Source organism: Echinops telfairi, unplaced genomic scaffold, assembly GCF_000313985.2.
Source record: "Echinops telfairi isolate 266 unplaced genomic scaffold, ASM31398v2 ScPeMD7_2291;HRSCAF=2852, whole genome shotgun sequence".
NCBI classification, from domain to species: domain Eukaryota; kingdom Metazoa; phylum Chordata; class Mammalia; order Afrosoricida; family Tenrecidae; genus Echinops; species Echinops telfairi.
The window spans coordinates 18,723,102-18,737,987 of NW_022106189.1; the positions used below are offsets into that span (position 1 = coordinate 18,723,102).

Genomic DNA, 14,886 nt, shown 5'->3' on the forward strand with positions numbered 1-14,886 from the left:
AGAAATAGACAATGAAGTCTTTGATCCTTTATATTCCCACTTCAGGTTTCATGTGCAATAAAGTAGCTCATGACTCATCTGAAGAGAACTCGTCTTGATTCCAGTCCCCGCTCATCTGCATTTGATGTATGAAATTACAAAAATGGCACGGGCATGGCGCCTGACGGCTCTGCTTCTCCAGGAGGGAGGAGGAGACTCACAGGAGAAACACTGTCATTAGCAGCCCAGGGCCCCTTCCTGTGACTTGTCTCCACCCTCCAACCTTCTTACCAGTGTTGACTCTCTCGCCTTCTCTGCTGAGTTGGATAATCTGTTGTGAGGACCACATAGAACTCATGGACACTATTAAGATTGTGGTGTTTACCGGGGAAGTTGGCAGGGTAAGATTCAGGCTCAGAAATATTCTGGATACACTTCTTTAGTCAAGACAGCGTCTTCTCAGCCATACCCTCAGGCATGCCTCTTACCCACGTAGCACCTTGGCTCCTGCACTGCTTGGGCAGTGCTACAAAGCTCTCTTAGCTCTGCTGATAAATATCCAAAAGACAGTCCTTTCTGCTGTGAGCTCTGAGTTTGTAAACCCAGCTACCCACCATTAAGTGCCTAAAGGTAATCCACTCCACCTTAAGCCTGAAGGTGCTCAACTGTCCAGCTCAAGGGCTGCGATGTCCACTGCTCTGTCTTATGTTCTGGACTGAGCTGCTTCTGCCACATCTCTGCTGCTTCTCTGGCATCACCGTTCCCTTCTCCTGGATGGAAGAAACTTAGTGCCCGGATCTCAGAGTCCAAAAGCCATGCTCCGCTCCTGCCTCCTCTTTCTTGATGGTAATGAGACCCTCCTTTCTGCTTCTGAGATGACGCCTTTTACACCTAGCAGGGTGACAAAACTACCAATCCCCACATTAGAATTCCCTATGCCTATTTGCATGATCCCACCCCCCCCCACAAATATACTATTTACATTATTAGCAAGCTATCCAATCCCATTGGTGAGCTATTGGCACCTCACATTTGCATAGTCTTACACACTTATTTCATGAGAGTCACAAAAATGATCGCTAGACGGCCACATCAAGCATTTCTCTGCGTCGTAGACATCGATGTTCCCTGTAGTTGGTAGAAACAGCCCTTGGCTTTCTGGATCGGGCAGATGAACTTTAGTATTCTACTGTCCAATTTGCCCCAACAGTTTGAAGGCTCTATATTTCTGACCATTTCCCCCCTTCAATTCTCAGGCTGACTTTGTTCCCTCCTTGATTAGTTCATCATTGTACTATGAAGGACATGGAAAAATGGAATTGAAAGATAGTGGATTTTTTTTCATGAACTGTTTGAACGCCCCTCCTATTTTCTCTTGGTGTGTGTTGTTACACTGGAAATGCCTATTTAAACAGGAGGATGACGGACTTTGAGTTGGACATTTTTCGTTGTCAGGTGAGAGACTCACAAGGGAAGCAGAAAGGACAAGCTTAGCAGTCCTACTAGAGCGGGTGGGGGTTCACTGCACCTCCAGGAGCCGAGGAAGTACAGAGCAGGGCTTCGTAGAAACACAAGATGTGACCAGTGCAGTTGTCTCTGATGACTGAGTGACAGGCCAGGAGTATAAGGGAAAGGAGCAGATATGATCTGTTTGGGCTTTAGAAAGGCTTTTGATTTTGCTGAGCATGACATTCTCACCCATTAATGGGGAAGGTCTGCCCAGATCACACTGCAGTTATATGAAAGCCCAGCTTGACCAGAAGGGTTTCACCCCAAGTGGGAGTGGTCAGTTCTCACATCGCCTTAGACCAGGTTCAATATCTCATCTTGGAATTTGCGGTGCACATAATAGGTCCCAGTCAAGAATACCGTGGAAAACAAGCTATTAGGAATAGTTTTGAATGTGTCAAAATAGAGATAGAGATAATCAAGCATCCTTTGAAGGTCATAGGACCAGACTGAAGGTAAAGGAAGGTTAAATTACTATTGTGGTAGGCAGGGTTCTCTAGAGAAACAAAACCAGAACACATAATTATATATATATATATATAGGTTTATGCAGCAAGAAGGAATATAACAGCGAATTAGCCCACACAGCCATACAGAGGGCTCCGTTCAGCTCACTGTCATGGAACAGTTAATATAAAAGAAAGCAGACAGTAGAGTCTTCCCTCAGGCAAGACAAGCAGAGTCTGCCTATTGGCAGCAGACAGCAGGGTGGGTCAGCAACAGTCAGTGGCATGGGAGCTTAGCGAAGCAGCAGACTCTGATGAGATCTCAAACTCAAGCAATACATGTGGACAGGACCCACCAGCCTCAAGCTCAAGCGATGGACACACCAGCAGCATGGCAAAGCAGGTCTCAAAGGATCCTCAAGATCTAGTGACAGGATCCATGGGTTGGCTTGGCTCACAGGTAGTGTAGCACTCAGGTCGAGGCAGAGAACTAGCTAAAGCAGCAGCACTCTGGTCCGGTCACCAGGGAGCAAGAAAGATATAGGATGCTAGCTGTCTTCATTTATCTTGGTCGCCCTCAAATCAGGCTGTGACTTGGTCACACTAGGCCACATGTTCCCACTGGTCTAGTTGGCACAATAAACCTAACTATCACACCGACCTATCCTGAAAAGACATCAGAGGGACACCAAGGGCCATCTGAGAAGGATGCTGCTGTCATACATGCAGAATTTTAGAGCGAAGGGACTTTTGGTGTTAAGTGGTCTATCCTCTTCATTTTGCAGAAAGCGTTTGGCCCAAGAGAGGAAGTGCTATGCCCAAGGCAGCACAGGGACTAGAACTCTTCCTTCACTGCTCTTTTGACAACAAGCTATGTCCACTGATTTAAAAAACAAACAAAACAAAACAGAAAAACAACCTTTGTATGGAGCCTATTTCATGTGTTAGACAATCCACCCATTTCAATCGTACAATTGTAGTAATTTTACCAAGTTGTACAGCTATCCCTATAAATCAGTTTTAGAACATTTCCATCATTCCTTGGAGCCCCCAGGCCATTAAATGTTCACTCTGTCTGCACCCTCAAGCCCTAGGAAAACACTAATCTACTTTCTGTCGCTCTCTAGACCTGATTTTTTTTTAATATTTCATAATAGACTGATACCATGAATGGTCTCTTGTGTCTACCTTCTTTCCCTTCGCATCATGTCTTTGAGGCCCATCCAACATTTAGCATACATCAGTCGATTATTCTTGTTTCTTGATGAATAAGTAGTCCATTGTGTGGATATACCATATTTTGTCTGTTCATTCACCAGTTGGTAGACATTTCCCCCCAATTATGGATCTTATAAATAATGCTGCTAGAATACTCCCATGTCACCATTAGCATATTAAGTTCAAGAACGCTTATTCTCAAATAGTTGTGAAATTAGCCATCAGATTCGGCCTCTTTCCCTGCCTGATTTCTGCAGCTCTGGACGCCAGAGTTCCCTGAGACAGCACCCACAGTGGCTATGAATGTTCCCATCAATAGCCTTAGGGGATTAAATGGCCCAGAGAGGAAAGGCCTGTTAATCTAATAGCAGTCTTTTATTCTTTGATGGCTTATGAGAAACTATTAGCCACATGCCCTCCATCTTCACAGAAAATAAATAAGAGGAATTGGATTTAAACTTCAGCAAAAGACACTTCAGATAGACATAAGGAGACTCATTGGATGACTCATTTGTATGACATAACTATCAAGTTAATTTGTAATATTATAAAAACAAAAGCCAGGTAATTTCCTCTGAGAGAAGCCGATGTGAATGGATGTTTTTCGGAGGCCAGATGGCCCCTTGGGATCTCCTAAAAAGAAGTCCTTTTGCGAGACTGTTTTGGAGTGGTTGAGAAAATCCTGGGCCATTTATGTTCACAGGGGCCACTTCCTTGTCTGCATCAGAAACAGACCAATCATTGGTGAATTTAACCCACCGCCCCACCCCCTCACCCCCACCCCGGCTAAGGCAGGAAGCAACAGGACATGGCTCCCATGTCCTAACCAGAGCAGGACCTCGCGCTGCGCTGCTTCTGTTCTCCTGAAGAGCAGCTAAGATAATCAATCCTTGGCTCTAGATAGAGTGTCAAGGTTACATCGAATCCCCTTTTAATTTCACAGTTGAGCCTCCACTGGTCACCACAGCTACTTGGGTGACGGACTCTGTCACCTGGCAGATCAAAACCCTTTCCAGTCCTATCCCACCCTATTGTCCACCCTCCCAGGAGTGGCGCAGTGGGCTTCTCACGTTCTCGGGAATGCCTCACATGCCTCAGTTCCTCTTTGGTTTCACCAGACAAGGAGGCTTTCTGGAAACCCCATTGTCTTGCCTCTTCTGATCCCTTATGTCTTTGGAGAACTAAGACTCAACTTGTCAAGGTTCTCCTTCCCTGAGCCTCAGCAGAATTCCTGGCTGTCGATTTTGAGCACCATTTAAAACACAATACAAAAGAACCCAGTTGTCCTCAAGTCAGCACTGGCTCATGGGACCAGAGCCGGTACATGGATTACAGAGGAGAGCTGCCCTGCAGAATGTACCCTCAATAAGCTTTACAGAAGCAGATTCCACATCGAAGTCTTCTGTGGGACATTTGGGTAGGTTTGAACCACCAACCTTCTTGCAAACCACCACCCAGGGGTCTTTGGACACTATACTGAGTAGGTCATACAGTAAAAAGTATGTGTGATGTTGGATAAACATCTTAATTTCTCTGATACGTTCCTTCTCTAGAATACGTTGGTCTCTTTCAGAGGACTCCGATGAAATCCCAATCCTAAACTGTATTCTATAAAAATGTCATAGAATAGTAGTGATACGAGTAAAATAGGAACATGGCAATTCAGATGACAAATACACCCCGTTGACTGGGGCTCATCTTTATCCTTTAGGACAGCAATCCTGTTGTATTCATTTTTGTCTTCCAAGTATTAAGCCCAAGTCCTGATACATAATAAATTGGATTCAATCGTTGTAAAATAGAAAGGGAGACTTTGCAGGTAGAAAATGAACCCCCCAAGTGCTACCTGATAAAGTGAGTCAGTCATTAGATCCTGGTCACTTTTCCTCGAGTTCACCAATGGAATTCCAGAGGCCTCTGGAGGACCTGTGCCCGGACTCTTTCTAGCATCGAGGGCTGGGAGGTGCCATTGAGTCACTTCTGACTCATAGTGACCGTATGTGCAACTGAGAGAAATATTGCCCCGTCCTGGGCCGTCCTGGGCCATCCTCCCACATTTCTAGCCACGATACCAGTCCATCTCACAGACGGCTTTCCTCTTTTCACTTGCCCTCTCTTATTCCTAGCATAGTGCCCTCCCTGAAAATGTATTCAAAGTAAGTGTGGTGAAGGCTGACCACGCTCACGTCTACGGAGTCTTCGGGACACACTTCCCCTGAGGCGGATTGGTCCCTTCTTCACCAGTACTGTAGTTCAAGTGCATCACGAATTTGCTCTTCCTCGCTCTTTGTCCAGCTTCTGAATGCGTGTGAGGCGATTTAACATACCAAGACGTGCGTCAGGCTCATCTTAGCCATCCCAGTGACCTCTTCGCTTTGTGGTGTTGTCGTTAGATTTTACAGAGATCTTTTGAGGCAGATCTGCCCAAGGAAACCCCCTTGTCTGACTTCTTGACTGCGGTTTCCATAAGGTGTCGGCTGTGGCTCTAAGTCAAATGAAATCCTTGACAACGTCAGTTTTCCTTGTTCTTCAAGGGGTTGTTACTCGGCCCGTTTGTGTAGGGCCTTTGTTTTCTTTATGTTGAGGTGTATTCCGTAGTGAAGGCTGTAGTCTGAGCTTCACCAGTAAATGCTTAAGGGAAGGCTTGGACTCCGGTCCAATCTAGGGTCAAGGGTTATTGTTCATTGTCGTCAAGTTGATCCCAGTGCACGATGACCTTGTGTGTGCACAGTAGAAGTGCCCCTGGGGGCTGGGACCTTTTAGAGTGCCAGGTTTGTCTTCTTTCCAGGTGCTTCTGGATCAATTCAAACCACCAGCAGGCAGGTAGCAGTCACACACTTATGCCACCTAGCTGCATAAATATTACTAAGGGTAATGTTTCTCAAAGTAGCATCTGGGATCTACCGAATCCATTCTGAAGGTGCTTATGAAAAATATCAAATCAGAACTCACAAATGCAGTGCAGGGCATACAAGCCGGGCACGCCAGAGTACACACTGTAAGTTCCCTTTCATTTGCTGGGCCAGACGGGCTGAAGGAGTCTGGGTGAGCTGTCAGGAGACCAGGTCCCCTTGGGGAACGAGAGTGACTTTGGAAGAGAGCGGGAGGGAGTTTCATGGGTGCCGTGATGTCCTGTTTCCTGTCCACTGGGAGGTGACATGGGTGCGTATAGTTGTTAACATTCTTTGAGCTGTACACTTACAGTTGATAGCTCTCTCTATTTTTGGTATGAATGTTACCCTGCATGAAGGTTCCCACTGTGTAGTGCCATGGGTCCCACATCAGATGTATTGGATCAGAGTCTCTGGAGGTAGAACCCGGGGAGCCTGTGTTGTAATAAGTATCCCCATTCCAAGTGTTTCTTGGCACACTGACCTTTGAGAACTGATGCAGAAAGAGGGAGATCGGCAAATGTCCTTCTAATACCCATGGATTCTATAGTCTACTCTAACCAGGCAAATTCTTTAGAAAAGAAAACCACGAGTCATTTACCCTCTCTTGTTAGGAAGATCTGAGTAACTCATTTTTCCAGGAGCCCTGGGGATGTAGTGGTTATACATTGGGCTGCTAACTACAAGGTCAGCAGTTCGAAATCACCAGCTGCTCCACAGGGAGCATCAAGGCTTTCTACCCCCATAAAGGGTCACAGTCTCAGAAACCCACAGGGGCAGTTCTACCCTGCCCTATAGGGTCTCTATGAGTTGGCACTGAACCAATGTCAGTGAGTTTGGGGGCTTTTTTTGGTGGTGGGGGGTCATCTCTCAGATACTGGGGCAGGGCCAGGGAGCAGGGAAGAACTAAGAAGTAGAACTCTTCATCTTTTACATGATATTTTATGTGATATAACATATTCTTAAAATCCAGAGCCTGTATTTTTTCCTCAAAGAAATACAATGTTTTCCAATGCACGACTCATGAATGTGTATCTAGAAGAATGGAGATCCATTGAGTGAGTGCCTCTAAGAAACGGCAGGTGCTAGGACCTGATGGACTTCCAGCTTTCCCCATCCAAGGCGAGGCAGCACCCCCAGGGTGTGGTGCAGGATAAGCAGGCCCAGAAAAGCCAGTTCTTCCACCTGGGAGCTCATCAGACTCCATCTCAGCTCCCCTCCACACCATCGCCAAGATCCCGGCAGCTCCCACGCTCCCCCGTGAAACCCGGAGCATGTTTCTCGCCAAGGCTGTGCTGGAAGGTGCAGACCGAGGGCTCGGGGAAGCCCTCGGGGGCCTTCTCGGAAGAGGGGGCCAGAGAGCCGGGCGAGGAGGAGGCCATGTGAGAGGGCTGGTTGGAGGGATTGTGAATTTCATCAGTGAGGCTGCGGCGCAGTACACCCCTGAGCCGCCGCCCACCCGGCAGCATTTCACCAGCGTGGAGGCCAGTGAGAGCGAGGAAGTCAAGCGATTTCGGAGGCAATTTGCCCAACTGGCCGGACCAGACATGGAGGTGGGTGCCACCGACCTGATGAACATCCTCAACAAGGTCCTTGCTAAGCACACGGACCTGAAGACAGACGGCTTCAGCCTGGACACGTGCCGCAGCATTGTGTCCGTCATGGACAGCGACACGACTGGGAAGCTGGGCTTCGAAGAATTCAAGTATCTGTGGAACAACATCAGGAAATGGCAGTGTGTCTATAAGCAATATGACAGCGACCATTCTGGGTCCCTGGGCCCTTCTCAGCTGCAGGGGGCTGTGCAGGCAGCAGGCTTCCGGCTGAATGACCAGCTCTACCACATGATTGTCCGCCGGTATGCCGATGAGGACGGCAGCATGGACTTCAACGACTTCATCAGCTGCCTTGTGTGCCTCGATGCCATGTTCCGTGCCTTCAAGTCTCTGGACCGAGATGCCGATGGCCTTGTTCAGGTGTCCATCCAAGAGTGGCTGCAGCTGACCATGTACTCCTGAAGTGGCCACACCGCGAGGCCGCCCCGTCCTGGAGGACAGGCCTCCCGGAGCTGGGCCCGCCTCCACAGCACTGCTGGCCCCTGTCACAGCTGTCACTCACCTCTGCCTAATTCTGAAATTGAGCCACTTTTCTGGCTTAATTAAAAGAGATGTTTCACGAGAACGGATTTGAGTGGTTTGTATACTGGCTTCTTGAGAGGCCGGGTTATATTCGTAATGGGAGGTTGTAGGTGGAGCCCTAATGGAGGAGGTAATTAATGGCTGTTGCTCATTTGGTAAACAAGGAGGGGGAACTCTGTTGTTTAGAACAAGATTGAGGTGGGGAGGGGGTAGGGGGAATCCTGGACTGAACCAAGGAGGCACCCCAGAGAGGTTTGTCCCCATAGAAAGATAAGGAGGGGTGCTCAGAATCTGCAGTCTCGGCTGATCTTTCCATTATGGGCAATGTGCCTTGCTGGAAAGCTCTCTGTGGAAACAGCTTCACAGGAGGCTGGCTGGCATAGTGGTCATGTCCTGGGCTGCTCACCGCAAGTTCAACGGTTGGAAACCAGCAGCCTCTTTGCAGGAGAAAGACGAGGCTTTGTCCTGTAAGGAGTCAGTCTCAGGAACACGCAGGGCAGTTCGATTCTGTCCTACAGGGTCACTGTGAGTCGGCATCCACTTGATGGCAGTGCGTATAGAGTGGTGGTGGTGGTGAGAGGAGTTGGTCGTTCTGGCAGGAGTAGTGTAGAGGCGGTGATGGGGTGAGGGAAAGGGCCCCAGAGGATTCTAATGAGCAGTCCAGGCTGAGAGCTGCCTTAAAGTGAGGCTCTCCCCAGGACTCCTCAAAGCTGGCTCAGCTAGAAGGGAGGCTGGAGCCTCAGGACTGGCAGTGAGAACCGTTCCTGAATGTCTGTAAGTGGATTTGTAGGTGAGTCTGGTAGGGAGCACTCAGCTCTGCCTTAGCTGAATCTCAGTTCCAGCCGCCCAGCCGCACTGAGGAAAAAAGATGAGGTTGACTGTTCCTATCAAGATTTACAGCCTCGGAAAACCTACTGACTCGATGGCGATGGGTTTGGTTCGGTTTATGAGGCAAAAGGGACTCCATGGCAGTGGGGTACGGGGTTGAGTGCAAGAAACCTTTTCTGGGATTTGAAAGCTAGAAGTCCAGCAAGTGAGGGTGGTTGTGGTGGAAAATTTGGTAGGAGCATGGGGCTGGTTCAAGCATTTCACAATGAGGGCAACTGGCCTCACATTAAAGGACAAGTAGTGTCCATCAGCCAGTCCAGTCTGATTAATCCAGAGACTGCCTCGATTGCCCATGCCCACGCGACAGAAGATAGGGATACTGGGGAACCTCCACCCGTGTGGCTGCCAGGCTTTATGTAGGCTTTGGGTGGCTCTGTCATTATGATTCAGGCTGATGGAGCAGCGCCCACAGAACCTAGAGTCCGGTGCCTAGAGGACTGGGGCGGGGCCTGCATTCCTCAGTGCTCTGTCTACCTGCCCACTGTGCCGTGAGTCTCCACTCTCTGGGTTCAATGCATTGCCGCTTTCCTGGCTGTTCTCAGAGGGAAAGAGGGGATGTGTCCAATGCAGCGCAGCATGCTGATATGTTCTCTCTTCCTCTTTATATTCATTTAGAGGGAAGGTGTATGGACAGTATGTCACTAGCCTGTTAACAGGCCCCCAGCTGCCTTTCAGAAATCCCTGTGAAATGTGGAGAGGCTGGCCTTCAGCCTCTGTGCTCCCCATCACCACCGTGGAATATGTATGAAACACCAGCGTGCTGGGTTCTGAACCACACCAAGTGCAGAGAGCCCGCCCTGGAGAGGCTTGTCAGTTCAGTGGGACGCTGTGCCTGGAGGCTCGGGACAGATACAGGATGGTTAAGTTTCTCCAAGTCCTCACCCAGCAATGTCAATCTCCCTATTTCGGAATAAGCCCACTTACATGGAGCATAAGGAGCCCTGGTGGTGCTTGGGCTGCTAACGGCAAGATCAGAAGTTCAAGCCCCCTCAGCCATTCCTGAGAGAAAAATGAGACTGGCTGTTCCTGTGATGATGCACAGCCTGGGACGCCCCTGTCGGGTCGCCGCGAGTCGGCACGGCCTCCATGCCTGTGAGTCTATTAAGCGTGTAAAAGAATCTTCAGGAAGACGGCTGGGATATCCCTTAAGGACTCGGGATATTAAACTTACAATTTAAACTTTCCATGGCACTGTGGGAAGGACAGTGTTGGCACACTTTCCACGCTCAAATGTCATAAACGTTTAGACAATTGCTCACACGAGGAGTTTCTCTTGTTCCTGGGATAGGAGTGCCCACTGTCTGGTTCCCTCACAGCAGGTAGAGACTGAGGTGGCTCACGTTTCTTTTATTCCCCAGTTGTTCAATCTCTGACTTGCTCCAAGTAGCCCTGGCGGCACCAAGGTGAAGCAATCAGCGGTGAGGTAGAGGTCAGCTGTTCAAACCCACCAGCGGGTCCTCACGGGGCAGTTCCGCTTGTCCTGATAGGTTTGCGCTGAGTTAGAATCGATTTGACAGCAACAGGGTAGAGGTCTCCAAGTGCCTTCAGAGTTACTTTGAAAATTTTTTACTTTTAATATAAGGTGGATTAAAGCAATTGAATTCCCAGCAAATTAGTAAAACAGTTCTACACCTGGGTAGAAATAGTCTCTCCATCAGAACCTCTTCCCTGATGCCTCTGGGTGACTGAGGATTTACTGTATCTAAATAGTAACACCCCTCTGGATTTATAGAGCATCTTTATAGCCGGTTGAGTGGACACTGTCCAGTCAGTTCTACTTTATGTGCCGTTTACATGACTTTTCAGCCCCCGAGGGTCTCCTCCTTAGGGAGATGCTGTCATGTGAGATGTAACAGCAGAGTCCACCCAGCACAGAGAACACAGGCCCTACCTCTGGGAGCTCATTATCTCAAAAGCCATTCATCACCGTATCCTTACGTGTACCTGCACTTAACAAGTGGTAAGCAGCCTCTGATCCTGTGTGGTTAAAACCACCTTAGGAAACAGGAGCTTGAGACTCAGGCATGAGACCCACCGTGTTCTCATGTTGGGAATTCCCACCATGTTGGGAATTCCAAATGGACATTGTGGAACAAAGGGCCCAAATGGCCTGCTGGCCCTGGGAGCTGGTGTGGGGTGACTGTGGGGACAGAGAGTTGCTCACAGTGGCCCTGACAGGCAATTCCCTGCTGCTCTACCGGGACACCCAGAGGAGAGGCAGCTGTCAGCCGAGGAAGACCTGGGCTCCCTCCTCCACGTACTGCTAGGTGGATGTGGGGGTGTGCAGACCCAAGACCATAGGGTAGGCTCCCCAGGACCTGCCCAAGAACCAGACCCTGTTTGCTGCTGAGACGCCTCCCCGCCTCCAAGGCCTCTTTGTATCCCTCCCAGCAGACGCCCTCAAAGGACCCACGGGCCACCGGCCTGGTGGACAGGTCTTGCTGCTGCCCGTTCCCAGCCCCAGCCGTCCTCTCCAAACACACAGCGGCCCCCATGAGGTACCTGCCACAGCCACTACCCTATTCGACCCTGTCCTGATGGCAGCCGACCCAGACCCCAGAGCTGCTCCCGGGACCTTTGAGGTGGGTTTCTTCATCCTGACCCCAAGGCCCCAAAGCCCCACTGCGTTCCTGCACCGACAGTGCCCCGCCGGATCTATTACATTTCGGTGTAAAATTGAGTTATGATATATTCGACCTGCATTCTTGTATAAGGGGTCAGCACAGATAAAACATGTGGACTCTCACAATAAAGACACGGCATAAAGTTCAAAGGATATTTCCTGTCATTCAGACAATATTATGACCTTAACTCGCCCAGGCATAAGTAATCAGAGGTAGAAGCAGTTCCCCGTGGGGGGCTTTTGCGTTGTTTGGTGGAGAAAGCCTGAGCAGAAGGCCCCCAGATGTGAATGAGTCATTGCGATAGTTCAGTTCCCCCCCTCGCCCCCCCTCCCCGCCCTGCAAACCCCTGCGGGCAGTTCTAAGACAGGCTTCCTTAACGCAGAAGCAAAGTGCTGTGGAGGCTGCAATGGCTCCCCTGTACCCTCTTCTTCTCCGGAGTGATGAAGAGGTGGTTTGGGGGGTGGGGGCGGTGCTTGGCCTCCTGGCCTTCTATGCATTAGTCAAAATGGACACATTTTTATTGAATGTAAATGATAACTCAGTAAAGTCCATTTAAGAACAAAAACCAATCTGATGGAAAACGGACAGTTCTCCCAAGCTGGAAGCCTGACAGAATTGGAAGTGAGCTGATATGGGTCTCCCCTCCCAAGAACAAACTCAGTTTCTTTAGGGAAACCTCGTATCCCTGTCTCACCACCTGCAGCGGCCAAGGGAGACTAAATGATCAGCCCTCGCCATGTCTGCCGTGTTGTGTGGGAGAAGTGCTGTGGGGCCTTCTGTGTCTTTGCCGGCCTTTGAACAGCTGTGGAAATATTTCCCTAGACAAAATGCATGGGGGAGGGCGGAAAATCTCATCCCATTTCGAGGCTTCCCACGCCCTTTCCCCAAGTTCATCCAAGAACCCCCGTATTCTCACGTGAAGACCCCAGGTAAGGGTGGCTGAGAAGAGGGTGGCATTGTTATTGGTGCCCACCCAAGTGTTCAACTGCACTGGTGCAAGAAGCACCGTTGTGCCCTTAAGGGGCTGCAGATGCATGGCTGTAGTCACGGGTGACGATGACCAGCTTGCTGGTGCCGACAGCGCTGGTTCATCTGGCAAATGCTGCGCTGGCTTTGTTCTGACCTGCTCACAGGTTGTCTGGGAACGCATCCTTTGAAGACTGCACTGCCAACGTGACTCTCACACCTGGGATGGATCACCAGAGTGTGTGTGCGCCCAAGTCCCTCCTCGCCTCCTTATCTCCCTCCCACTCCCCATCCCTTTTCCTGTGTTCTCCCTTCTCCCTTCCGTCAACTCCCCCTTCTCTTTGCCCGCCCCCCCCCCATCCTTCCGTCCCTACACCTCCCTTCCTCCTTAAGCTCTCTCTTTTGTGTTCTTGGTGAATTGCTAATGTGGTGCGGCAGAAGCTCAGTATCTCATGTGGCTCTGCCTTTCCCATCCTCTCATCCTCTCGTCTAGTTGCCGTCATGAAGGGCCTCCGCAGCCTTTCCATGACCGGGGAAGCCTAGTTAGGTTTGGTTTCCGGAGCCGGAGCCTCAGCAACGGACTTCTTCAACGGTCCGCAGCTTCTGGGGCCTGATCTTCCCAGGGGCCAATGGAGGGGCCGAGCTTCGCTCGCACTTCTGGTTTTCTGCAGAGGAAGCCCGGACGAAAGAAAGCCTAGAGCTGTGAGGTTGGCCTCCATGTACCGCTTGCTCGCCCATCCATTTCCCACGTACACCTCGTGGGCCTCTCTGTACGTGAAGGCATTTGGGGTTGGCCTTCAAGGCAGGGCTCCCATGTGTGCTGAAATGAATGGTGTGGTGCTACCTAGGATGAATGAAGCATGAAAGTGGGGTTCCCATCAGGCCTGAGCCCAGGATCCCGCTCTGGTTGCTGTAGGGCCACCCTAAATGGCCTCAGTGCTCCAAGGTGCCGATTTTATTGCTCCGAGGATATAGGCGTGTTTGTTCCTTCTGGAAACGGTGAGCTACATGCTTGATGTTCTCTCTCACCAGGGACTTTTTTGTCAATCAGCTTCAGTGCACCAAGATGCTGAGCGGGGTAGGTGGCATACCTGAATGTCACCATGGGAGCTGTGATGAGTGTTCATTGCCACGAGTGGCCCTCCTCATTCATTTCTCCCCTTGTTTCACAGAACCACGATGGCAGTATCGACTTCCGAGAGTATGTGATCGGCCTGGCGGTCTTGTGCAATCCTGCCAACACCGAGGAAATCATCCAGGTGGCATTTAAGGTACCGTCAGCCCCTCTGGAAGCCTCTTGGTCGGCCTCGCAAACGAGTATTGACTCTAAGTGTATTATTTGGAAATCAGCGAATCTATTACGCGCATTTATAGATCTGCTGTGACAAGTGTGTGAGAATAATCTGATTAAGACAATTGCGACTGAGAATGAGAAGAAGAAAAAGGAAAAAAGAACACAAGCATCCATTGAAGCCTAAAAGCCATTGGAAACAGCCTGGTTAACAGCATCAAGATTGAAGAGCAGGCAACGGCACAAATTAACTTAAACCATTATTTCCCTCAGCCTCCCCCTTTTGAAGCCCCAAAGTGAGGTTTATAAATAAACACCACCTTGTCGCTGGCCATCCCCCATCCCCATCCCCACCATGGGGCGCATCCTCACTTTCCCCTCTGTGCGTGAGAGTCTGAGTGATATTTTTCTGATGGAATTAATTTTGCTGGGGTCCTGTCAGGTGAACACCCTCTTAAATGCCCCAGCGTCCCACCCTGTATCTTTCCCTGTCGAATCATGCATTTCACTTTTATAACATCACAGGGAGCTAAGGGAGCCAACCCAAGTGCCATTGAGCCGATTCTGACTCAACAGCGCCCCTAAAGGACAGTGCAGTACTGCTTCGTAGTGTTTCCAAGACTGTAAATCTTCCCAGGAGCAGACAGCTTCATCTTGACACCTGACCTACTGGGCCACCAGGCTGGGAGGCAGATGAATAAAACCCCCGGTCCTGTTCCTCACCACAGCTTAATGGAACTTTGAACTGTGGGGGATACAGACGCCGTTGATCACCTCTCTGTGCAAAGGAGAAGGAAGAACACCACCCCAGAGTGTCTTTCTCCATTCTAAGAACATTGAAAGTGCTTCCTGGAATTCATATTTCAACAGAAGATTCCTTTGAGTTCTAAGCATGTATGTACCATACACGCTTCCAAATAAAAAAACATGATGTCC

The 14,886-nt window shown here is 49.7% G+C and overlaps 2 protein-coding genes across 2 annotated transcripts in view; both read left to right on the top strand.

Annotated features, from left to right (window-relative positions):
- The window catches only part of LPCAT2 (lysophosphatidylcholine acyltransferase 2), a 91,605-nt gene that overhangs the window by 66,424 nt on the left and 10,295 nt on the right, over nt 1–14,886 (top strand). The window contains exon 12 of the mRNA XM_004704664.2: nt 13,832–13,930. Coding sequence (XP_004704721.1) covers nt 13,832–13,930 — 99 coding nt within the window. The remainder of the gene's footprint in view (nt 1–13,831; nt 13,931–14,886) is intronic.
- On the top strand, nt 7,318–8,061 carry CAPNS2 (calpain small subunit 2). The gene has a single exon (XM_004704663.1). It carries the CDS (start codon nt 7,318–7,320, stop codon nt 8,059–8,061), a length of 744 nt encoding a protein of 247 aa, XP_004704720.1.

Bases quoted from the DNA above. Each gene is read 5' to 3' on its own strand.
- CAPNS2 (XM_004704663.1), top strand. From the start codon at position 7,318: ATGTTTCTCGCCAAGGCTGTGCTGGAAGGTGCAGACCGAGGGCTCGGG.